Source organism: Danio aesculapii, chromosome 23, assembly GCF_903798145.1.
Source record: "Danio aesculapii chromosome 23, fDanAes4.1, whole genome shotgun sequence".
Taxonomy (NCBI): Eukaryota; Metazoa; Chordata; class Actinopteri; order Cypriniformes; family Danionidae; genus Danio; species Danio aesculapii.
Genome location: NC_079457.1, coordinates 15,568,281 through 15,594,940, shown reverse-complemented (window position 1 = coordinate 15,594,940; position 26,660 = coordinate 15,568,281). Strand labels below are relative to the sequence as shown.

Sequence of the window (26,660 nt, the reverse complement as noted above, 5' to 3'; positions counted from 1 at the left end):
ACTAAACTAAATTAAATTATTAAAATCTCACATGAGATATATAACTGCTTAAAATTAATAATGTAATAAATATGTATCATTTCATTAAGTATAATTTAAACAAAAAAGTGAAAACTATAAAAACAAGTCATTACAAATGCACCACAAAATCCCCCCCCAAAACGTATATATTTATATATTTATAACATAATTTTAAAAAAAGACGTCAAAGGGGTGAAAAAACATGAACCTCCTCAATTCAGTCAGTAACATACAGTAGAAAAAAAGTCCATGATATCTTCTGAAGCATCACAGTGAATTGACACAGGGGAATAAAAGCGTTTTATGGTAATGCCTGAGCAGAACTGCCCACCAGCTCTCTTTGTTGCATTAAGCACAGTGCATGTAACTCAACAATGCATGGAAATTAGGGGCGAATGCCGCAGAACAACTATAAGCATCTGCACGTTTGTAGAAAAGCGCCCGTGGCTCCGTTAAACGCCAAGATGCTTTTATCATCTATAGTTCATGTTCTTCATGTTGGTTTTTCACAAGCGCGCTCTTATCCAAGGTATCTAGGGAGGTCTTTGACACTGATTGGTGGGAGCGTCTGATCGCTTCGTTTTAGAAGAGAGAGAGAGAGAGAAAAAAAAACTTGAGTGCCTTTGTGATCGGCTCAGATAGCTTCGAGAATCCGTCTCCAGACTTCATTACTGAATCTCTCTCTGTCACCGTTGCACGTGTCAAGCCATTTTTTCCCCTTTCCTCCTCGAGAGAAGACAAAGGTAGAAAAACTAATCTTTTAGCTATAATCAGGAAAATGATTAATGTCTCAATTGTGGGTTGCTGACAGGTACAGCAGGATGCACAAAGGCAATTGTCTGCCATTCTGAGAGCCCCGCCAGGTAACGGGAGGGAGGATAGGAGGAACAGAAGCAATTTGGGGAGGAGGCTGGTGACAGTTTGACGGCCGCTCGCCTCTGATTGCTAGGGCTGTTTTGTTCCCTCACTCCCTCGCCAAAAAATACAGAGAAAGAAGAAATACGTAATCGCAACCTCAGCGGTTAATAATAAAAAAAAGAATGCCTGGAATCAAAGCCTGAAAGGAGGAAGGCAACCCTTCGTTGTTGTAAAGAAAAGAAAGAAAGAGACACATCAGACAGCCCACACTACATCTTTCACAGGAGCTCTGGGCTCTTGGAGGAATGGGGGGCTTTCTGTCACTCCTCATTGCACAATCGAGTGTCTCTTTTAGGAAAAGTGACTTTAAGGAGAACTACACACATACTGGTGCATCTGTACCGATGAGGACTGAAGCGTAGCTATATGTTTGGCTATAGCAGTTTTGATTTCACCTCAGTAAAGTACGAGATAATGTGTGATCAGTGTTTCTGAACACTTTCACACACACGTTTACTTCTCATAATTATGCCCATAACCAAGGAGTCCTATCATACCTGAGATATCAGATGTACTATTTAAAGTCTGTGTGTAATCAAAATTAGCAATGTTAATTTTGTTAGTGCATTTTCTTATTTTTAGTTGAACAATTAATCTGTGCAAGTTAATTCACTGAAAAAATGCTTTTTCTGATGATCTTTAATCAAATTTTCACCATTTGCTGCTATGTTTGGAGTAATGGTGCTTCTCTGTTGTTGTCAGTTTGACGGCTTCAACCACAGTATTCCTAACCATGCCCCTCTTACCATTAGTTTGCTATGAGGGAATGTTGTGTAGTAAGAAAGTCCCGCACACTAATTAATATAACGTCTCAATTCGACGTATTTCAACATACTGAAAAAAAAGTCTAAAGCTTCCTTTCCACTGCACATGACAAACGACAAGCGACAAACCGGAAGTCATTCACTTCCAATGGAAAGTAGTCCGGGAGCTGCGAAGAGTACTGATCATTTCTGTATGCAGAAAATTCGGATTTGATTTGAGTAGCGGAGATGTTGAAATATTTGAACTCCTGCAACTAGACTGTACGCGACCGGCCGACCGGATGTGATGTATTCCAGTGTTGTCCAAGCAGATCCGTGTGCGCGAGATGAGAAATAATAGTTTTTCCGTTATTTTTTGAACAAAAAGTCTATATTAAAAAAAAAATAATAATTCTATTTATCAATGAGTAAAAAAAAGATATTATTTTTAATGTTGTCTCCACATTCCCTCTAAAATTTTTAGCGATCTATGATTAACCAATCTATGTTAACCAATCAGGAGCTTGCTCTTGTAGGGGCGTGATTATGACGTAGCGTGATTGTGCCTGTTGTTGGTGTCCTGAGGGGACATTCTCTTGCCGACAGTGGACAACAGTTCATCAAACTGGGCTGTGCTCAGTCTGAAGCACTGCTGAAAGCTTCCATCATCCAGATACAGTTTCTGGAGGAGTTGATGAACTCACAGAGCTGGGTGCACCTCTGAAAGGATCTAGTGGACTAACAAATATATGCTGTTTTTCAGCCTTCCTAAAGCACACAAACACAGCTAGTCTCTCAATAAAATCCTTGTTAGCCATTTAGCAACAAGGCTAAAGTCACCAGGCAGACAGAAGCCCCACCCATGACCCGAATCCGCATTTATTGTGAAGTGAATTTGACGTGCGAATGAAGAGAATTTGATGGTCGAATGAAGCGAGTAAACCGAAGCGATTCATTCCTGTGTGCCGTGTCTGGTGTGAACACAGCATTAGGCTGCGTACGAAATCACCTACTACTCAAGCAGGTAAGTTCAAAGTAAGTTCTATATAGTGTGAATGTGAGTAGTATGAATGGAACATGGACGTACTACATCTGCCATTTGTCATTATTAAGTGACCTACCTGCTTCAGTTCCGTCGCTTCACTCCTATTAATAAAGTCTCTCGCTTGGCTTCATAAGATAACTTAGCATCCATCGGATGCGCACTTCAGATTCTCGCTGGAAATAGGGTAGGTCATCCGGGTACTTCTCACTTACTGTTTTTTGAATACTATGAATTCAGAAATACTACTCGGCTCGCATACTGTTTTTAGCAACTACATAGTATGAAAGTATGCAATTTCAGATGCAGCCTTACCAACTTCTGGTTCATGTGATGTGGCACAGTTCATGTGTATTTTTCAGCGCTAGAGAGCGTGTATTACTGAAATTCTTTCTTTTTTTATCAAATAATACAATAGAAGACAGAAGATGCTACTGGCTATCCCATCCTTATGTCTGACCGGAAAAAAAAAAGGTGAAAAAAAATACTATTCCATTAATTAAACTCGGACCTCCTGCAGTGGCAAGCAAATTGAATTCGTACCGACTCCCCAACCCTGGGGCTTTTATTATTTTTTCATTATTTTCAGGACATATTTATGCTGACCAAGTCATTCTATCTGCAGCTCGTCCTCCTTTGAAACCCATTAACCATTTACCTGCCCAGTTTCCACCTCGTATAGCACCTCGCATGAATCTGTACAGTATGTATGCAGGATTCTGCAAATAATGCCCAACAAACTTCAATTCGGCAAAGGTGGTACAAGCCTGGTAAAATGCTCAAATTAAATGCCTCATCCGCACCACTTTGAGCAGACTGAATAATTCAGCAGGGTACTTAGTGGAAATTACAGATACACAGCTTGAAAAAGAGGTCACGCAGAAGCTTGTGGGTAGGAGATATATGAGATTTCTAGAGCTGCGGCTGTGAGTCACGACGGATCTCGCCTCCGTGGGTCAACAGAAAAGACAGAAATTAGTCTAATGCATCCCCTCCAAAAAAGCCAGCGCTCAGATTGTACGATCCTCTCTCTTCTGAAAGTCACCGATAATTAACTCAAACCTGCAGACAAAGCATGCCACTTCTCAAGGTCACGCGTCTCTGAGGTCGAACTGATACGGTTGGGTTTCATGGCGGCGGCCCTGGTGACATATCAGCTCACGAGAGAGAAAGCCGTTCTCCCAGAAGCCCCCTGAGCTCAGGTAACTTGAGGTCGTATCAAAAGTGAGGGCGGATAATTGAGCAACCGCCGATAACGCAAATGAAGCTACTCACATTTACGGATTCCCGCCCGCCGTACTTGATCCGAATCCTCGGCTCCTGTATCACATCCAAGTTTGTCCCGGTCACCACCAGAGGTGTGTGTCCGCTGAAAAAACACAAACACACAAAGCAAGGCATGAATGTGAATCGGGATAAATGCAACAGCAACAAAAAAAAACTTTGACGCAGAAGTAACTCATCTACATTTTAATCAAACGCGGCCCTAAAAACTTGTTTCTTTGTGATGTGGCGCTTAGAAGATAATACGCTTTTGAGAAGGTCCTGATTAGAGACGCTTTTAACCGTCTTCAGTAGATTTAATCAAACATACTAGATGTGTCTTTGAAAACACTAAAGGAAAAGAGTCCTGCTTAGCATTCTGGGAATGTTTTCTGTGGTTTGATAAAGAACAACAAAAGAGGCGAGTGTCTGGGAGTGGAGCTGTAGCTGGAGGTGTTTCAGTTGTTTACTCTTGAGCGCTTCATTAGCCAGGCGCTGCTCGTACAGGGCTCTGTTCGGTGTGGTACAACAAATAAAGCATCGTGACCCCATCTACTGATGCCCTGGCGTGGGGCACTCGCCCACTGGAAAAAAAAAAAAATCACATTTGAGGTTCACATTTGTTTATGAACTGTTTCCCACAAACAGCCATATAAAGAAACTCACCCTCAAATGGTTTCAAATCTTTATGAGTTCCTTTCTTTTGCTGTACACAAAAGAAGATATTTTGAAGAAAGCTGAAAACCTGACTTCCATATATGAAAAACAATATGGAGGTCAAAGATTACAGGTTTCAGCATTCTTCAAAATATCTTTGTTTGTGTTTAACAGGAGAAGGAATCTCATTAAGGTTTGAACCAAGTAAAGGGTGAGTTAATTTTTGCATAAACTAACCTTTTAATCTACTTACCCTCAAGACATCAAAGATTGTTTTATTTAGTAGGACAGCAAACAAGATTTTTAGATGTAACTGTTGTCCCCTGGTATCAATATAATGGAAGTCAGTGGTCTCCATCACTTTGCGATTCAGGTAATAAAGTTGTTTACTAGTTGACAAAACTCTTGTTGCCTATCCAAGTTTTAGAAACAACAAATAATAACTTGACTTCTTGTTAATCATTTGGTTCATCAAGATTCTTTGAATTCATCTTCAATGCCTCCTCCTTCATCTTACCCCAGACATACTCAATAATGTTGAAGTTTGGTGACTGGGCTGGCCAATCCTGGAGCACCTTGACCTTCTTTCCTTTCGGGAACTTTGATATGGAGGCTGAAGTATGAGAAGGAACGCTCCTGCTGAAGAATTTGCTCTCTCCTTTGGTTTGTAATGTAATGAACAGCACTAATGTCTTGGTACCTCAGGTTGTTGATGTTGCCATCCACTCTGCAGATCTCTCGCACGCCCCCATACTGAATGTAATTGCAAACTATGAGTTTTCCTTCACCAAACTTGACTGTGAGAATCTTGGGTCCATGCTGGTTCCAATAGTCTTCTGTAGTATTTGTGATGATTGGGATGAAGTTCAACAGATGATTCATTGGAAAAATCCACCTTTTGCCACTTTTCCAAATGATCAACTAGAAGTCAAGTTATTACTTGTTGCTTTAACATTGCATCACCAGAAGCCCTTGTATTAATTATGATGTCTTTGGAATGTGCTTTTAAATCGCAAAGTAATGCCCCCAACTGATTTCTGTTACAGTGTATGGATACCAGAGGACAATGGTTCCAGCTACAAATCTTCTTTCCGGTTCTACTTTAGAAAAAAAGTCAATAACATCTTGGATGACCTGAGGGTTCAGAGAGTTAATGAACAGGAAATTACCAATTTTGAGTGAACTATCCCTTTAAATACAGTACAAACATTTCTAATCCAATTCTACACCAAGGAATCCAGCTATAAAAACTGCACTCATTTCAAAGCTCTATATTCTTACAGGCAGTGAAGAATTTTTCAAATATGTTTGTCACTATCTGTGTTGTTAATTTGTTTGTTGAATGACATGTCACTACATCTAATTACAGAACTGTGTATATACAAAACATGATTTAGCACTGGAAGGTAAACAATTTACTCAGTGCTTACAAAACGTTATGATTTTCATGAACACTAAAGAAGATATTTTAAAGAAATCTGAAAACCTGTAATCACTGACTTTCATAGTAGGACATACAAATACTATGGAAGTTGATGGTTACTGGTCTCCAGCTTTTTTTCTAAATATCTACTTTTCTGTTTAATGGAAGAAAGAAAACCAAACAGGTTTGGAATAAGTAAAGGGTGAGTAAATGATGACAGAACTTTCAGTTTAGGGTGAACTGTCCCTTTAATTATAATTATTAGTTCTTGTCAGTCAAAAACAAAACATTTTTTATGCTTTTTTCAGGCTATAGAAGTCAATAGGTTTCAACATAGTTTGGTTCTCATCACTCTTAAAAATATTGTCACATATAGAGTTCAAAATTTTTAAGTAAACATTTAAGTCTCCAGAGCTATGAAAAATAACCTTTGAGCAATATAATATTCCTGCTGGCTGACACGGCACTACATAAGGTTTTCATGTATCTGTGTGTTAGATCAGGAATGACATAGACATTCTCTTTCTGCATTTACTCCAGCTTTCAGAGAACCCGTATCTCCGCATCACTTATATAATCATTCTCAGCACATTTCTATTTCAGTCTCATTTTTTGCTACTGTATATAATGAGCAGCACTTTGGCATGAATATGATCTAGCTCTGAATAATCTGTCCAGATCTGTATAGTGAAATGTGAGAAAATCTCTTAAAGGAAGAGTTCATCCAAAAATTAGAAACATTTTTATATACAATGGAAATAAATGTTTTCAACTTTTTTTTTTAACATATCTTCTTTGATTTTTCTGTAGAATAATCAAGACATGAGGATGTGAAAATGACAGAATATTCATTTTTGGATGAACCATCCCTTTTAGCATGTAGTCATTGTAGAATTTGAACAGGATGAAAGATACAATTGTGAATGAAAAGATTTGAGAGCTCATATCATATGGGATTTGGAAAGTAAATGTTTTAAATTCATTCATTCATTTTTCTTTGGCTTAGTTTCTGATTTATCAGAGGTTGCCACAGCGGTATGAACCGCCAACTAATCCAGCACATGTTTTACGCAATGATGTCCAGCCTCAAGCCATCCATACACTCTCAGATTCATATTACGGCCAATTTAGTTCAACCATTTAACTTATAACACATGTTTTTGGACTGTGGGGGAAACTGGAGCACCAGGAGGAAGCCCACGCGAACACAGGGAGAACATGCAAACTCCACACAGAAATGCTGACCCAGCCGGGACTCGAATCAGCAACCTTTTTGCTGTGAGGCGACAGTGCTAACCACTGAGCCACAGTTATGCCCCAGGTTTTAAATTACTATTGTGATCTTAAAAGTGTAATTTCTAGGTCACTAAGCAAAAAAATAAAAAAGCTAAATTATGATACCGATCATGTGACTGGTCTGATGTGCATGTTTTAAGAAATTTAAATGATCAGTTTAACTTTTCTTAAAGGGATAGTTCACCCAAAAATGAAAGTTCTGTCATAATTTATTCATCCTTTACTTATTTCAAAGCTTTATGAGTTTTCTTTCTTTTTTTGTGTATTTTTTTGAAAAATGTTGAAAACCTGTAACCATTGACTTCCATAGTATTTGCATTTTCTACTATGGATGCCAAAGGTTACATGTTTTTCAGCATTCTTCAAATTATACACAAGAATAAGTAACACAAGAATGAGTACATTTAAATTTTTGGGTGAATTATCTCTTTAACATTTATATATATACATTTATATATATTTAATACATATATATTTAAACTACAAAATAACAGCATTTGAGAGCTATTTTAGGACTATGAAATTGATTTTCTTTTCAAATCCATTAAGTGTTTTTTGTTTAAAAAAGGCTTTAACTTCACAGACCCACCTCTATGATCCGCCTGACATCATAGATATATACACTAGATATCGCATACGGACCCTGAGCATGCTTCAATAGCGCCGCCACATTTGTACAGTGCTCCCAGGACAAATGTCATTCAACCGCACTAGTTAAGTTTAAAGCCAATGTGAAGATGCTGGACTTTAACGCTGTGTAAGGGTAACAACAAAGAAAACAAAGCACAAAGGCATAACATTTCATAGGTAAGATTTTGTTTTTTACGCTTTTGTATGTTACGAACTTTTGTGCTCAACAAGTCACATTATTGATGATAATACAGTCACTTACTGCACTTACTACCATAAGGCAAAGTAGCACCAACTTACAATAAATACTACGCTTATGTTAGTTTTGTTGAATAAAATCAGCAAACAACGTAAATGAAATATGACAACAAGATGCTGCGGTGCTAGAAACTTATTATTGTCGGCTAAGTGAACGAGTCATTCATAACGGGGATTCATTCACAAATGAATCGCTCCCTCCGTTAGTATGAGACGTGAAAGCGGGAAAGGGGGTGTGTTCCAGCACATGGATTAGACTAAATTTAACAGGGAGGGAGGATAATACATTTTCGATCGCAATGCCTGTGCGATTACTTATCCATCGATGTAGAAATGTGATGTCAAATTAAAATTTTCATAATTTAAAAAATATTTATATTTGCATACGGACCACCGTGAAAACTCCAGATCATAGATATATGTATATAGAGTATGTGTATATCTCTGGCTCTGGATGGCCAGTCCTCCACTGCACCTTGGTCCCACATTCATTTCAAAGGAGCACTACCATGTACTAAAATGACAGCATTCCTTACAATAGACAACAATAGTGTAGGCGACATCTAATGTAAATATCTATGGCCCTGACATGATGTATATCCTTTTTATTAACAAAGACGAAAAGCTTTATCTGAACACAAGTCAGCCGTTCATTCATTTTCTTGAATAACACAACAACACACGTCCTTGAACAAAGCTGCTCAACTTCATTTATTAGATCAATTTCTCGCAGAAATGTGCCTGACATCCATTCAAATGTACACTACCGGTCAAAGGTTTGCGGTCAATTTTTGTTTTTCTTTTTTTTATTCTGTTAATCAAGAAGCCATTTATTAAATGTAAAAAAATTGGTAAATTGTTAAATATTTATTAACCTTTTAAATAACTGCTTTTTTATTGTATGTAGTTTCAAATGAAATTATTGGTTCAGTCATTATTGCTTTTATTACTATTACCATTAATAATAATAATAATAATAATAATAATAATAATAATAATAATAATAATAATAATAATAATATTGACAACAATAACAATAATAATAATTATAATAATAATGATAATAATAATATTGAAAATAATATTAATAATAATAATAACAATAATAATAATAATAGTAATAATAATAATAATAATAATAATAATAATGACAACGACAACAATAACAACAACAATAATAATGATGATAATAATAATATTAAAAATAATAATAATATTGAAAAACAAAAAAAAATTATAATAAATATTAGAGTGATTTTTGATGGATCATCGAGTAATGAAGCTGAAAATTCATCTTTAAAATCACTGGAATAAATGATTAAATTAAATCATAAACTATGATTATTATTTTATAGTGCAATAACATTTCACAATTTGACAATTTGTACTGTATGTTTGATGAAATAAATACAGCCTTGGTGAGCAGAATAAGCTTATTTTAAAACATTTAAAAATCCTACTGACCCCAAACTTTTGACCGGTAGTGTATCTTCACAGCTCTGCATAATCCAGCACTAAAGCAATGCATCATCATATATGTTACCTTGCGATGCTCCATTCCGGCTCGATGCGCTGAACGGTGGGGTCGTCTATATACTCAAAAGCCAGGATGTCTCGAACTTGGGCGCGATCCACACTCACGCTGATCTGAACCGAACCCACACCCGTCAGAGATGGTGCAGAGTAACACACAATCTCCGTCATAGTTCGTCTGAGGACAAACACAAGCAGATACAAACCAATCAGACCACTAAGTCTTTATATCAGAAGGCTAGACATGCTGTTCAGACACACTATATATGAACGGTGCTTGTGGGCGGCCCTCTGCCCTTTTCAATTGCAGTCTTTTCTCTGAAAATGCTACCCATGTAAAGTGAGCATTAGTCATTCTCTGCAGCATATTAGTGCGCGTTAAGCTGCAACACCAACAGGAACACATCACACTTCCATAGGAACACAGAGGAAAGCAGGAATCAGCAATTAGCTGCTATCGCATTAAAGCGGTCTTGGGCCTTTAAGTGGTACAATCATCTTTAAATTGAGATCCCCGGAGAGAGTGTGAAATAAGGGGCAGATATAGGAAGAAGTCAAGCAGGGGGTATGATATTTACATATAGAAGTGTGCTGTGAAAATTAGATGAGGAGGAGGCAGAAATAAAGTTGGAAAGGGAGATGTAGTGGAATATTAACAATTTTATTGCAGTAAGTTATAGATAATGCAAATACCTAATGGTTGGCATAGTACTGTATAGTACAGGGGTGTCCAAACTTGGTCTTGGAGGGCCAGTGTCAGGGGCGCAACTGCACATTTACAGAGGGGTATGCGGGATCAAGTTTTGCGCCCCCACCCCCTAAGAGTTTACGTATAACAAAATTTGTGAGGATGCAGGGCTAACCAAGACCACACATCTAAACACACACAATACAAACAAAAATAAAAGAAGTCCATAGATAAGTGTTCTGGCTGTGTAATTTTTTACACAGGTTCTACCCCTGCAATATATGTATTAAAATTTTAAAGACAAATGTTCTTTTTGTAACACTGAGCCTGAAAGTCTTTTACATCTATTTTGTACTTGTACATTTTCTGATGATTTTTGTAAACAGGTTTCAGGGTTGCTTTTTAATTCATTTTACAAAATAACGAATGCATGTTTCTTTTTTTAACTGTAAAACTGGCTATAATACACTCAATATTGCTCTGAAGTTGATAATTGTTCTTGGGAAATTTCACATACAGGTTAAAGTAATGTCTATAACTTCCTCCTTTATTTTTTTTCTGTAAAGATTTTAAAATATTTTATAATTATTTGAACTCAATTACAAGATACAAGAAGGCCATAAAACCTTTCTAATAATAATAATAAAAAAAAAAAATCTGTACAATCTAATTATTTAAATATGATGGATCTCCCCATATGTAATGTATTTTTTATTGATTGATTTTTATGACTTTTACATGTGTTATCATATAACCCAGTATGCTTGTCAGTTATATGCTTCACAAAAAAAAAGTTATTTGCGACTATCAAACGTCTACCGTAAAGTCACATGGACTTACGCCAGGTATATGTATTTAGCCCATCGAATTATACTGTTTTTACATACTTTAGTGGATGGAAGTATGCGATTTCGGACGCAGCCACGGTGTGATCGTGCATCATTGTCCCCCTGCCTGGACAAAACCACCTCCTCTGCTCTTACGTTTGGTAAAAGCAGGAACGGCGCGTCTATAGAGGCGACCTACAGTATTGACCTTATTCTACAATGCCTTCTGCATTGCGCGCGTTTTTGCGATTGTTTTAGAACTTCCGATTCAGCTGCCTATGGGAGAAATGACTAGGAATAATTAACGGCAGAAAACGGTCAAACTACTTACTCCACAAACCAGTGTTTGCATGACAATACAGACAAAGTAGAATAATATAATAAGAAAAGATCAGTTTGCAACACCAAGCAGCAAAACGAGCTGTTTTTAACGTTTAAAAATGAATGGAAGTGAATGAGAGCGGAAGTTTCGAGCCAAAATGATTCAAATGGCTGCGCCCGCTCGTACCCGGAGAATAAGGTGAATAGGCGGCGTCAGCGAACCCCCCGGTCCTCGCGAACCGGTAACTTTCTTTTTCACTTAACATTACGGGTTGAGGGCGGCGTGATCGCCGTTCGCCTAAAGAGCCAGTTCAGCTCGCTCCGGCCCTGGGTAAAGCCCAGGCTAGGTGGCGGTTATGATTTATGAACTCTTTCCCAAAAACAGAAGGTGAATAACAGTATGTTAATAATAGTATACGCTTACCAATCTCTGATTATCCAATTTGACATAGCAGATTTCATTTTAAGGCATTGTTTTACATGTTCTTTTTTTCGTTTTCTATTTTGGGCACTACTCCTCTTCATTCTTCTCTCCATTTTAAACAAGTGACTGTAACTGAATAACGGATTAATCAACTGGTCTACGGAGGGGGAGGGGTGGTATTATATTATTTTTATTTAATAAAATACAATATTAAACTCGTATAAAATGCCAAATAAACTTTTTTTTTACCAAATATATTTATTTATTCAATATTATTTGAAACTTTTAAAAAGGCTCATTTCAAAAATAGTTTTGGCACAATGGCGCCCCCCATGTGCGGCGCCCCTATGCACTGCATATACTGCATACCCCATTTTTGCGCCTCTGGCCAGTGTCCTACATATTTTAGTTCCAACCCCAATTAAACACACCTGGACCAGCCAATCAAGCGCTTTCTAGGTATACTAGAAACTTCCAGGCAGGTGTTTTGAAGTTGGAGCTAAACTAAGCAGGACACCGGCCCTCCAGGACTGAGTTTGGACACCCCAGGTATAGTACAATATAGTTTGATTCGTTATGAGTAACCCTGATTAGCCACTGCTAATAATACCCTTACTTGGTAGCTGTAAGCAGTACGGTTTCAGACAGTGGAAATGGAAGTAATTGCGTTCTGTACTGTACTGTACTGAACCGAACCGTATTACTTGGTGGAAATGAGACACAATTAGCCAATCACATAGCTGCAAGTCAATGAGTCTTGATTTATGCAGCATTATGGTGGTAGGGTCAGAATTTGGTGTAAAAAAACATAAAAAGATTGATCTCTCCTGCCCTGTGTCAACATTTCAGCCCAAAGGCGGTGGTGTTCTGGTGTGGGGTTATATTTTCTGGGCACACTATGAGTCAGAATAACCCACCAAAGCTGAAATCATCTGAAACTTCTCTCTTGTACACCTGGTATTAGCAAGGTGTAACTAACAAAGTTGGCAACGACTGAATATAAACTATATTTTTATTAGTAGTATTATTTTAGAAATTTTCATTTTATATTATAGGAAAAAAATGTGTGCTTCTTACTCGTAAAACTCGCAGGTCTGGTTCCCAAAAAGTACAGTGACACTGCTGCCTGCTCCCAGGTTTTCCCCCATTATGGTCACTTTGGTTCCTCCAGATTCCGGACCACGACTGGGAGACAAACCTGTGACCGATGGCATCTGCAAAGACAGAAAGAGAAGATGGAGGCTATCAGAATACACGTAAAGAACTATCAGCATCATTATCCCTGTCTACTGTGTCACATGACACTTAAGAAATCATTCTAAAATGCTGATTTGATGCTTAAGAAAGATTATTATGATTAGTATTAGCGATGTACCAAAGTTTTGGCATTTCTGATTTTCACCCGAAAGAGAAAACCAACTGAAAATAAAGCAAACCAAGCTCATTATTGATACGTACCCTTATATACATTTCTGGAGATCATGAAATACATACCAGTAGGAACGTTTTTTTGCAGCTTTTGTTTTCGCTAATCCACCAGAGGCCGCTGTGTATGCTTTTTCAGATCTCAAATTTCTCTCGCGTTTGCCATTCACGCCTGCTGTTCTCGTGTAAATCCACTAGAGGCCGCTATCGACTGACTGACTGACTGACTAACTGACTAACAGTGTTTTCAAAAGCAATCGACTGCTTTGGTAATTGGAAAAGCCATCCACATGGAGATAAGTGGTCAGCTGGTAGCGCAAAAAGAAACCTACCGCCCCGTAGCGCTCTTTTAAAGATGAAATGCAGCCATACGTAGCTCCATTTGTGCTCTCCAAAAATGTATACGGGCTACGCTTTCACAAGGACCCTGTGTTGAAATATTCGCTGCACTGTCCACAAGTGCTTTCACTCTCTCTCCAGCTGTAGCTCCTCCAATGCGCATCAGACATAGAAATCAGTGTGCTAATAAACCCATTTATTTCAATGCACTATGCAAAAAAGGCGTTTATTGCTGCATTGACTCAACCAAAGAAAGCAGCAGAATCAGTTTCGCATCAAGGTCAAAGTTAAAAAATAAGTTAATATTTAGTTCTGCCAATGCATGAACTGTACATGCTCACCAGAAAAGCACTTAAGTCCACTCAACATTCAACTCAATGCCAACAGGACATTTCAATGTAGGATACTTGTTCCTGCTGCTACATAAGCTACTGTGCTGTCATGCCAACAACTTTAAACTAAAACTTCTCAACTGTCAATAAGATGTGGTTATTTTATTGGACTGTGTTTTTTAAAATCATTATAATCTAAGTTATTGAGTAAAATTTTAAAAAGTCTTAATAAAATAAAAAATATTTATTGCAAAGGATTTTTGATAATGGTTTTTGATCAAATGCATCTAGAATTTTCCATGTGGCCCAGAATATTCACTTCAATGCATCTCTTAATCAGTATTAAAAGCAGCTGTGCTGCTAAATATTTATTCTTTGACTAAATATTTAGTTAATATTTGTCTTTCTATATAATGCATCCAGAAAGTATTCATAGCGCTTCACTTTTTCCACATTTTTTTTTGGTTACAGCCTTATTCCAAATTGGATTCAATTCTATTTATTTCCTCAAAATTCTACACACAATACCCCATAATGACAATGTGAAAAAAGATTTGTAAGGGATGGTATTAGCCTGGTGATGAGTGCTGCCTGGTTTTCTCCAAATGTAACACCTGGCATTCACTCCAAAGAGTTCAATTTTAGTCTCATCAGACCAGAGAATTTTGTTTTTTATGGTCTGAGAGTCCTTCAGATGCCTTTTGTCAAATTCCAGGCAGGGAAAGGCTTCCGTCTGGCCACTCTACCATACAGGCCTGATTGATGGATTGCTGCACAGATGGTTGTCCTTCTGTAAGGTTCTCCTCTCTCCACAGAATGCTGGAGCTCAGACAGAGTGACCATCAGGTTATTGATCACCTCCCTGACTAAGGCCATTCTCCTCAATCATTCAGCTTAGACGGCCAGCCAACTCTAGGAAGAGTCCTGGTGGTTTCAAACAACTTAAACTTATGGATGATGGAGGCCACTGTGCTCATTGGAACTCTCAGAGCAGCGTCAATTTTTCTGTCACCTTCCCCAGCCTTGTGCCTCGAGACAATCCTGTCTCAGAGGTCTACAGAAAATTCCTTTGTCTTCAAGCTTGGTTTGTGCTTTGACATGCACTGTCAACCCTAAGACCTTATATAGACAGGTGTATGCCTTTTCAAATCATGTCCAATCAACTGAATTTACCACAGGTGAACTCCAATTAAGCTGCTGAAACATCTCAAGAATGATCAGTGGTAACAGAAGGCAGTAACATTAAATAATTAGCAAAAAGTGAAGCGCTATGAATTCTTTCCGGATGCACTGTATATAAAGTACTGTCATTTTGATCAATTTAATTCAACTATTCATTTCTTTCATTAAAAAAATTAAACATTATTTCCACATGAAATAATTATACTTCAAAAGAAAACTTGCTGCTAGTGACACAGAAATGACACAGCGCTGCAGCTTCCTCGATCAGCCGAAGACGAGCATGTTTTGAATCCGAATTGGCCTACACGTGGGTGGCTTTTCCACAAAAGACAGCCAACGTCTGTAAATAACAACTGTCCTTCATGAGTCTCATACGCCTTCTGCTCCGCTCGCAAATAAAGAGCACACGCTACAAAGAAAATGCCATTTCCAGCCTTGTCAGAGTGATGCGAGCTCATGAAAGGCACGTCTGAGGAGAAATAAAAGCCTTTTAAAAAAAACATCGTACATAAACTCTCTAGTTCCCCAGTCCTCCTCGGTTCAGTGTACACAGGGACTGCAAGCGGCAGATGGAGAAAACTGAAAGAGACAGCTCTGTGTCTTAAGAAAGCACATGAAACGGCTGGCGGTCGACTTCACACGTGCATGGACTAAAAAACAAATTAACACCAATTTGGGTCTCGCCTCTCATTGTTCTACAACTGGTGGGCCGCTCAGGGAATCCATGTTGTCCGACAACGTTTTTGAGATAACATGCTGCTTTTTTACTGTGGAAAGGCATGTGTATAAACGCATAAAGGAAGTGGCTGTAATACAGTGGGGGAAATAAGTATTGAACATGTCATGTTTTTTCCTGGGAATAATATTTCTAAGGAAGCTGTTGACATGGAATTGAACCAGATTTAGGTAAAAACCCAAATAATACAAACATAAAAATAAAACAAAATTAAAAAATCTGATAAAGGAGTTGTGTATTAACAATGGAAAGACACAAAGAAAGTACTGAAAGGTAATTAATACTTTATATAAAATAATTATTTAATGATGGCGGCTTAAAGACGCCTCTCATATGGAGAATGAAGTCACATGCATTGTGTTACAGTCACCAGCAATCTAGCCACTGTGGATCGCTGGAGAACACATGCTACATTTACAAACTACCAATCCCAGCGTGCACCTCGCACGCACTGGTTCCTGTTTAACTTGGATTACACAAACTCAGCCGGAGGATCATGATGAACTGATTACATGGAGTTTAAAAACAGCATAGACACACACATCAGGGCTGAGTCTTGTTTTACTGTAAGTGGACATTAGGATGCATTTTCCTTGCCTTGCCACGTTCGACCTTTTGCTTTGTACCTTTGTTTACGTAGTTTGCCGTCTGGACAGATCTCTTTGCCTGTGACCTGACTACTCTTTTGCTTCATCAGAATGTACCCGTTTGCTCCTGTTATTGACCTTTGCCTGTCTGACCATCCTCTGTTGAATAAATACTGCATGTGGATCCGTCGTCAGCATTCGTCCTTGACACATTGCTCAGGTGTGATTTTTTTCACAGACTTCAACAGAGTGTAAAGATCTTGATGGTTCTGTAGGCCTCGTCTATCAGATCTAATCTTTATTTTGTATTTTCTATTGGGTTCAAGTCAGGTGATTGGCTGGGCCATTTCACAGCTTGATTTTCTTTCCCTGGAAGCATCTGAGAGTTTCCTTGCCTGTGTTTTGAAATGTCCACTCTGGTTTCATCTTCATCATCCTGCTAATGTAGATGTTGGGACTGAAGCAGCTAATATTAATTTACAATAACGAAGGGCAGAGGGTTGCTGAATAACTACTGAGAGATTTCAGCTGCTGTCTGGGCTTTCACTTTCTTTCTACACCTTCCTTCCCTCATGTGTTCAGTACTTTTTCCCTGTGTCATTTCATTTTATGACACATAACTTAATTTGCAAATTAATTTGTTTTGTCTTCTTTGCTTTTAAAGATTTCTTTGGCTGTTACCAACATCCAGTGCAAATTTCGTATTTCAATACGTATTTCCCCCACAGTAAAAACAGCTCCCCTAATTATCAAAGGCTGTTAATTGTGGTCGTATGGATGATTGTTTGCTTTTAGTGTGTGTGTGAATGCTGCTGTTGATTATCTATTAACCCCAGGCCGGCGGTTGGCTGTTTGGGACAGGTGCGCAACAGTCCCCACAGGTGTGACAACATGGCAACCATCCTCCATCCTTTGATTCGCTTAATGGCTTTTATTGTTTCCCTGTTCAATATGCACTCCCCATGGTGTTTTGTCTTCGTAATCACTCAATATTTTAATAACCGAAAAACAAGTTCTATTATCCTGACGAGAGCTGTGCTTCTTAACACAGAAAGCAGGGCTGCCGTTTTACCAATAGTAATGACGCACACACACACATACACATACACACAGCGGCAATCTGTAAATTAGCAAGTTTTTATGGCACATCTCGAGTCTTTTGTGCCTGACGAGTGCATTAGTTCAATAAACACGCTTTTCTTTTAATGTCTTGGTGAATACGTGTGTAAATAATGCTATTAACCGCTAATCTGCAGCATCGTTTAAGAAGACAGACAAAAATAGTACTTTAAAAAGCACTAAATAGAACAATTAGCTGATAAAAATGCCACGCCAGCCATAAAAAAAGGTTATTTTATTGACCTTATGGCTTTTAATGACTCTGCATTTGCATGAAGAGACAGTTTCCACACATTAATGGGGTGATTTCCTAAAGAACTCATTGGACAGATACAAACTACTCATATTTAAATACATAAATATAATATGCTAATGTACTCCTCTTTGCTGCCAAATTTTGCTGTAAAAATACAAGGCTTATAGACTTTAGGCTCTGCTTAAATCTGTGGATTGCAAAAGATTGATTGGGGAGCGTGTTTACAATTTAGAAGCTTAAAAATAAAACATATGCATAGTTCAATAGTGCCGTGAACACAATTACAAAGCGTATTATAATATTAACATTACTTTTTATTATTATTTATAACAGCCAGAGATTATTTGCTAATTAATCACAAAATATAATATACTGTATATGTATATAGAGAAAGTGATTTTCAGTATTTTTAAAGTGACATTTTTAAACATACAGTTTAATAACTAATTTATTTTGCATGATGACAGTATACAGTATTTGACCAGTTATTACTAGTTACTGCAAGATAATAGCATTCAGCTTAAAGTTCTGTTTAAAGGCTAGGTTAATTATGAAATCTGGACTTTACTAGAACTATGTTAAGCTGCTTTGACAAAATCTACGTTGTATAAAGTGCTATACAGTATAAATAAACATGAATTGAATTTAATTGATTTAGGTTAACTAGGCAAGTTACGTTAATTAGGCAAGTCATTGGACAACAGTGGTTTGTTCTATAGCCAATAATAATTAAAAGCAATGACTTCTTAAGGAAGCTAATAATATTGACTGTAAAAATCATTATTATACACTCATGGCCACTTTATTAGGTACACCTTAACAATCTCCCGTTCCACCACATCCCAAAGGTCCTCTATTGAATTGAGCTCTGGTGACTGTGGAGGCCATTTGAGTACAGTGAACTCATTGTAATGTTCAAGAAACTAGTCAGAGATTATTCGTTCTTTATGACATCCTACTGGAAGTAGCCATCAGAAGATGGGCACACTGTGGTCATAAAGGGATGGACATGGTCAGCAACATTACTCAGGTAGGCTGTGGCGTTGACACGATGCTCAGTTGATACTAATGGGCCTAAAGTGTGCCAAGAAAATATCCCCCACACCATTACATCACCACCACCAGCCTGAACCGTTGATACAAGGCAGGATGGATTCATGCTTTCATGTTATTGATGCCAAATTCTGACCCTACCATACGAATGTTGCAGCAGAAATCGAGACTTATCAGACCAGGCAACATTTTTTCAATCTTCTATCTTCTATTGTCCAGTTTTGTGAGCCTGTGTGAATTGTAGCCACAGTTTCCTGTTCTTAGCTTACAGTTGTGGCACCTGGTGTGGTCTTCTGCTGCTGTAGCCCATCCGGCCTTAAGGTTGGATGTGTTCTGTGCTCAGTGATACTCTCCTGCATACCTTAGTTGTAACGAGTGGTTATTTGAGTTACTGTTGCCTTTCTATCAGCTTGAACCAGTCTGACCTCTGGCATCAACAAGGCATTTGCACTCACAGAACTGTCGCTCACTGGATATTTTTTCTTTTTCGGACCATTTTCTCAAAACCCTAAAGATGATTGTGCATGAAAATCCCAGCAGATCAGTAGTTTCTGAAATACTCAGACCAGCCCGTCTGACACCAACAACCATGCCACGTTCAAAGTCACTTAAATCAGCTTTCTTTCCCATTCTGATGCTCAGTTTGAACTGCAGCAGATCGTCTTGACCATGTCTACATGCCTAAATGCATTGAGTTGCTGCCGTGTGATAGGATGATTAGAAATTTGCGTTAATGAGCAGTTGGACAGGTGTACCTAATAAAGTGGCCGGTGAGTGTATTTCACAAGAGGGATAATACTTTTATATACAGTATATATACACAGATGATCCTAATATTCAAAAATATAACTGGAAACATTAATGCAGACACTTATAATATTTCTTTTGTGCATTTAAACGGATGACTGATGAGAGATAGGGGAAATATGAGAAGAAAGTCGGTACAGAAGAAAGTCTTGGTTCCTAAAAAGTAGCTGTGAACAGTTGAGGTTCACTATGTTGAGCTCTGAGTCACTGCCTCTGATTTGACATTTTCGCTGTTAAAGCGCTTCAGAGAACAAAGCAACCTCAGCAAGGCCCACCTGTCCAAAGGCATAAGATCACAGTGACCTGCAAATTCTCTTCAATGGACCAACTAAAGCCCAATTTAATAAACCCAAAACAACGGCCAGGTTCAGCACTGCCTCACTGCATTATTCAGAAGTAGCAGAACTCAAGGTCTTACCACAAAGGAATAAAGCTGAGAAGAGCGAGTCTGGAGCTCTGGTTTACACTCCCCTACACACAAATGGACCGGTCCGGCTTTACTGTCCACTGGAGCTGCATCCATTTCACATACAATCCTGAAAAAACAAGAAACACACAAACATTCAACCTTTTGATTTGATGTTTTGTTTCGTTTCAAATTATGGATTGAACTTCCATTCAAAAGAACTGGACAAAATAAGATAATAATACTGAATAAAACTGTACTATAAATAATTCAAACATAAGGGAAAACTGAGTAAGGGGTGTGTTTGGCTTTATGCTTTATTTTTATCATCTTGAAATATGTACAGTTGAGGTCAAAATTATTAGCCTCCCTATGTTTTTCAAAGAAGTTCCTGTAATTTTTTTTTTCTTGTGAGAAAAGTCTTAATTTTTATTTTTGATTTTTGAAAACTATTTTAAGGTCAATATAATTAGCCCTCTCAAGAATGTTTTTTTTTCGATTGTCTACAGAACAAACCTCTTTTGTCAAGTAACTTGCCTAATTATCTTGCCGAATTAAGTCTTTAATATGCACTTTAAGCTGAATACTAGTCTATTGTAAGATACGTAGAAAAATTTTATGCATAGTCATTGTGGCAAAGTAAAAAAAATGTCATTAAAATTAGTTAGTAAAATTATTACAGTGCGCTTAAAAAATGTATTGGAATTTTTTTTTGTCAAACAACAATTGTGAAATTGTAGCAATGTCTGGATGAGGACATGGAGTTGAAAATAAACAGGTGTAACAGGTGAAAATGAAAATAAACAGGTGCATAAAGATAATCCAAAGCGTGGTCAATAAACAGGCGAATGGCCGGTACAGGCGGCAAACAACGTAAACAAAGAAACAAAGCAAAAGGTTAAACATGGCAAGGCAAGGTAAAATGTGTAGTAATGCTCACTTAACAGTTTAACAAGACTCAGCAATGATGTGTCTGTGTGTGCTTAGTTTATAGTCCTTAAAATCAGTTCATAATGATCTTCCAGCTGTGTGTAATCAGTGGGAATCAGGAACCGTTGTGTGCCAGGTGCATGCCGGGAGTTGTAGTTTGTTAACGTGACGTGTATAGTTCTCCAGCGATACGCAACGGGTATGTCGCTTGTGATCATAATAGAAATATTATTTAAATAATTACAATTTCACAGGAGTTCTAATATTTATATATATATACACACAGTTGAAGTCAGAATTATTAGCCCCCTGAATTATTAGCCTCCCTGTTATTTTTTTTTCCTAATTTATGTTTAGCGGAGAGTTTTTTTTAAACACTTTTCTAAACATAATATGTTTAACAATTCATTTCTAATAAAAAAATTATTTCATCTTTGCCCTGATGACAGTAAATAACATTTGACTAGATATTTTTCAAGACACTTCTATACAGCTTAAAGTGACATTTAAAGGTTTAACTAGGCTTATAAGGTTAACTAGGGAAGTTAGGGTAATTAGGCAAGTTATTGCCTATACAAGTTATTGTATAATCATAGTTTGTTCCGTAGGCTATCGAAAAAAAGCTGAAAGGGGCTAATAATTTTTAAATGGTTTAAAATGGTTTTTAAAAAATCTTATATTTTAAAAAAGAAAAACATTTAATGGGGGGTCAATAATTCTGACTTCAACTGTATATTAATATATGGATGGCTGAATGCAATATGTTTATTTTAATAAGCTGCTTTTTAATATTGGATAAACTTTGAGGGGAATAATAATTGTTTACTGTTTAATGGAAGTTACTCCCATAACTCACGCAAAGCATCATGGGGTGTAGCAAAACCACTGGCTAAGCTATATTTTTAATCCTAGTTTGAATGAAGTCACCCAAATGTATGGATATCACCCCCATTGCTTCAGGTCCATCCCTGGATTGACTCCAGATTGAGGAGGCAAAGCATTGGAAGTCATCTCTACTCCTGCTGAGTGATCAGTATGCGACTCTTCCTCTCTCTGCATTGATTTCCTCTTGATCTCAATGTAATTTTTGCTTTGGTTCCTTGATTGCTTTAGCGCACACATTCCATTAGCCGAATTGACAAGGCCGCCCTACGGGAGCAGCGATGCGGAGACACTTCTGCTGCAGCAAAACCAGATGTTCCTGCAGGTTCTACACCGTGTAATGGGGATTCTACAATTATAGGCACTTTTGGGAAATGAACTTCCTGAAACATAGCTTTCACGCTAGGTTATTTCATGTGCACACTAATATTACAGTTCAATGGTGGACATGCAAACATCACAGGAAGATTGTGCCATTATGTATTACTTTTTTACATTACATAATCTGGAAAGTGTGATTTCTGACAAATCTTTAATTATGTATTTTATTTATAGCATTTGGAAATGAAAAAAAAAAAAGATTGACTCTGGCTTGCAAATTAACACTAGTTTCTTTCATTAGCATTTGATGTATCCTAAACAGTATATGCACAATAAAAAAAAAAAAAAACTACAAAACAATAATTTAATAAAAATACTTTATTTAAATTTTTTTTTAGAAATAAAATATAAAAAATAAAAGTTAATATATAAAATAAATAATATTACACCATTACTGTATATTCATTTATAGAAAACATTTAATATTCATTCATTAACATTTTTACGTCAGTTAAGAGATTATTTTTTGGTGGAATAATTCAATTAGAACAAAGGAAAACATTTGTTTACAGCTATAATTTTCTGGAAAAATTACAATATATTAATTTGAATTTTGGAAGAAAAGTTAACATTTTACTGAAACCATGTCTAATAAAATCAGTTATATATACATTTATACAACAGTTCTGTCTAGTTCTCGAATCGAATTGGCTGATAGCCGTGTGATATTCCCATAACAACAGCACTCGTACAGCCTCCTCACCCTTGTGTATTTCTACACCCACTTAGAGTGACTGGAGATGAATAAACTCACTACAGTTTGACAAATATTGCAGCTGTTGGACAACATAATGTACTTTTGAGGCTTTTTCAGGTGAGAATATAGTTGTTTAGATTAAAACTATGCGTTTTATTTATAAGGACAGTGCCTATTTTAAATATTTATAATTTAGAAGATTCAGTGCGTTGGCTGTCATCAGCCTGTCATACAGTACTGTTCAGAGCAAAGATGGTTGAGGTTCTGTCACTAGATGGCAACAGACACACACGCACGCACACACACACACACACACATATATATATATATATATATATATATATATATATATATATATATATATATATATATATATATATATATATATATATATATATATATATATATATATATATACATATATATATATTAATATGAAAATTTTTAATGTAACATAATATTTGAATTATATTTGATAAATTATTTATTTTTTACACTCAAAAAATGATTTTTTTTTTACACTCAATGATTTTTGCTGCTTGTTCAAACTACTTATTTAAAATGAGCTGAAACAAAGCAACTCTTGAGATTTCTTCAGGACTTTTATGTTCAATCCACTTACATTTATGTTGAAACAACATAATGAATTGTGTAGAACCCTGCATTTTTTACAGTGTATAATATATAATTATTTTATAAAAAGTTTTTTTTTATCAACCCATGGCTTATAAAAGTATCTGAAACACAAGAAACGCCCATAAACGGCCACAGAACTCCCAGCACAAATCAATGGAGTGTTATCATGCACTCTGATCAGAGAGCAGATCGATGTTTCTACATCACACAGTCTGATCAGGTATCTGCTTCACGGACGGGTGGCCTGATCAAATGACATAATAAAAACACAGAGGCCATTGACTGTCCCTCGGATGAAGTAAATATGACACCGACATGAGAATTCAAATGTGAGCTGAAAGAGTGTGTGGAGGCGGCTGCTCTGCAATCGATGCTCAGTTGATATGGAGTGTTGGCATCATCAGGGATGACTGTCGGAGCACATGCGGCGCAGACGGCGAGATTGTGGGCGTGATGCGGCTTCCTGCGGTGAGTCTGACAGACTCGGCAGACAGCGCTCACAGCTGTTCACAGCGCACATTATGCCCTCTCAATCACACCGACTGGAGGACTTTCAATTCTAAGGCAATTAAAGTTGGATACAAGTTTGGATGTTCAATCACTGCTGCTGCGTGGTGTAACTTTTGGCTGGGGAGCTTTTCAAATTAGCTGGAAGATGCTATTATGACACTATTTTGTGAATGAAAAAACTTTCATGGAAATTTCTGAGCGAGAGTGGAGAAGAAAGTGTTTTTTTTTGAAAATTAAAACTTTATGAACTTTGAATGTTTCTGTTAGTTTTACATTGTTTTTGTCATTTCTTTTGGTAATATAGAAGACACATTAAAGAAATGATGTAATGACCGTCATGCATTAGAACAGGTTTCTGTATGCTTACCATGGGATGAGACTTTGAATTTGGGTAGTGATAGTTTCCTCTACATTGAATTGTGTCATCACAATATTGTATTAACAACTGACATATGTGCAACATATTGATTGTACTTTAAATGGGAAGTTGCTTCAAAATGTTAATGCTAACAAACTGTTTTTTTTTTTCTGAAAACAATTAAATAAAAAATATTTGTTTGAAACTGAGGGTGTCCAAACAAATTTTCTGATTAAATTCCAAATGAATCTGAATTCCATTAAACAGAGAGCTAAAACGAAATAATTTATAAGTTGTATTATTCAAGGGATTAAAACTATGGAATTTTTAAACATGTATAATTCTGCATGACGCAGCAACAGCTAGACCAGGAGTGTCCAGGAGTGTCCTCAACCTATTGGTCTAGCTCAGGGATGGGCAAACTTGGTCCAAGAGGGCCGGTGTCCTGCAGATTTTAGCTCCAACGTGCCTCAACACACTTGCAAGGATGTTTCTAAAAAGCCTAGGTAGAGCCAGATTAGCTAGTCCAGTTGTGTATGATTGGGGTTGGAACTAAACTTTTCAGGACACCGGCGCTCCAGGACCGAATTTGCCTACCCTTGAGCTAGACCAATAGGTTGAGTTTGGGGTGGGGCCATCTGTTTGCTTGGCCAATTAAAGATGAGATGAGTATTCTGAAAACCTGTTTGAAAACAAACATTATAAACACCATCTACACAGAACACATCTCTGATCCCTTGGGCCAGCCTGAACACCCTGGTTTCTCTCAAGGTTTTTTTCCTTCACTTTCGTGAGTTGGTTAAGTTTGCTTCTCGCCACTGGCTTGCTTGGTTTGGGAATTGTGGAGCTGTGCATTGATGGATTTGCTCTTCAGTGTTTGGACAGTGAAAATTAAACCACACAATCTACATTGAAAAAGTATTCTATAAATAGAGATGAATTGAATTGAATCAGTAACCTGCTCAGTAACCTCCTTCACCATGTTGCAGTCAAATAAAATTGTCGTGCCAACTTGCTACTGTAAACAGAAGCTTCTAACGCTTGCCCTGCCTCTGCATTACTCTGATTGCTCAATTGTTTTAGGACTAACACTGATCAAGTCGAGGTTCTTTCAAATTGACACACAGTCTAAAAAATGTTGCGCTCTTGTGCGAATTGCAGCAAAAGGTGTGAGACACAAACGTAATGGTAATGGATATCCATCAAGCGCATGTATTGAAAAACAATAGAAAACTAGCGCATTGAAGTGGAAAAATACAATATGTGAATGGCTCCTTTATGTGGTTATGCAGCTGAAGGATATTTAAAAGTAAAAAGAAATCTGATTAGATTTGAATTAAATCATTTGTATTTGTTCATTTGATGGTAGAAATGTAATACAAGTTATTGTTACATAATAAGCGGTGTCACTAAATTATGGCTCACATCATATCCACATCTCAACATTTTGCTGTCCTCCATGACAGTCCTGTAAAAAAAGGCTGACATAATCAGTAACAAGCTTGGTTGTCTTAACGTGTACGACTTTTGTTCAACGTGAGCAGACAGAACTGTTGAAACACAGATGTGCGGCTTTCTGTTTCTGTCTGCAGGTTTGATGGGGTCCGATGGCGCATTCTCCATTTCCTCACGACACCCCTTCGCCGCGCCATACAAATGAATCCACTCCCACTCGGCTCGGCTTCGTCCCGCTCGGATTAAACTGCTGTCAGAAGAGAGAAGGGCTGACAAATCTCCCTCCTACAGCCAGCAGCACGCCGCGCATTTCAATTACCGTACGTTTCCCCCCTCGCTCCGTCTGTCCCCACCTCAGCGGCAGAGAGAGGCGCTGTGGAGACACACTCCACCTGAATGCAGACACTATGTGCTATTTATACACGCTGCCATAATGCTTCAAAGCCAAATGTTTAGAATCAAATAAGGTCATGGGGTGAGGTTTTATTGTGACGTAGAATCGTTACATTCTGTTAAACTGGTGCA

General features: G+C 37.5%; 1 protein-coding gene across 1 annotated transcript in view; it reads right to left on the bottom strand.

Moving 5' to 3' along the window:
* The window catches only part of plxna2 (plexin A2), a 380,453-nt gene that overhangs the window by 79,247 nt on the left and 274,546 nt on the right, over positions 1–26,660 (bottom strand). Inside the window, exons 14-17 of the mRNA XM_056448621.1 lie at positions 20,299–20,416; positions 13,122–13,258; positions 9,795–9,962; positions 4,000–4,093 (exon numbers count right to left, since the gene is read on the bottom strand). Of these exons, the coding sequence (XP_056304596.1) occupies positions 4,000–4,093; positions 9,795–9,962; positions 13,122–13,258; positions 20,299–20,416 (517 nt within the window). The remainder of the gene's footprint in view (positions 1–3,999; positions 4,094–9,794; positions 9,963–13,121; positions 13,259–20,298; positions 20,417–26,660) is intronic.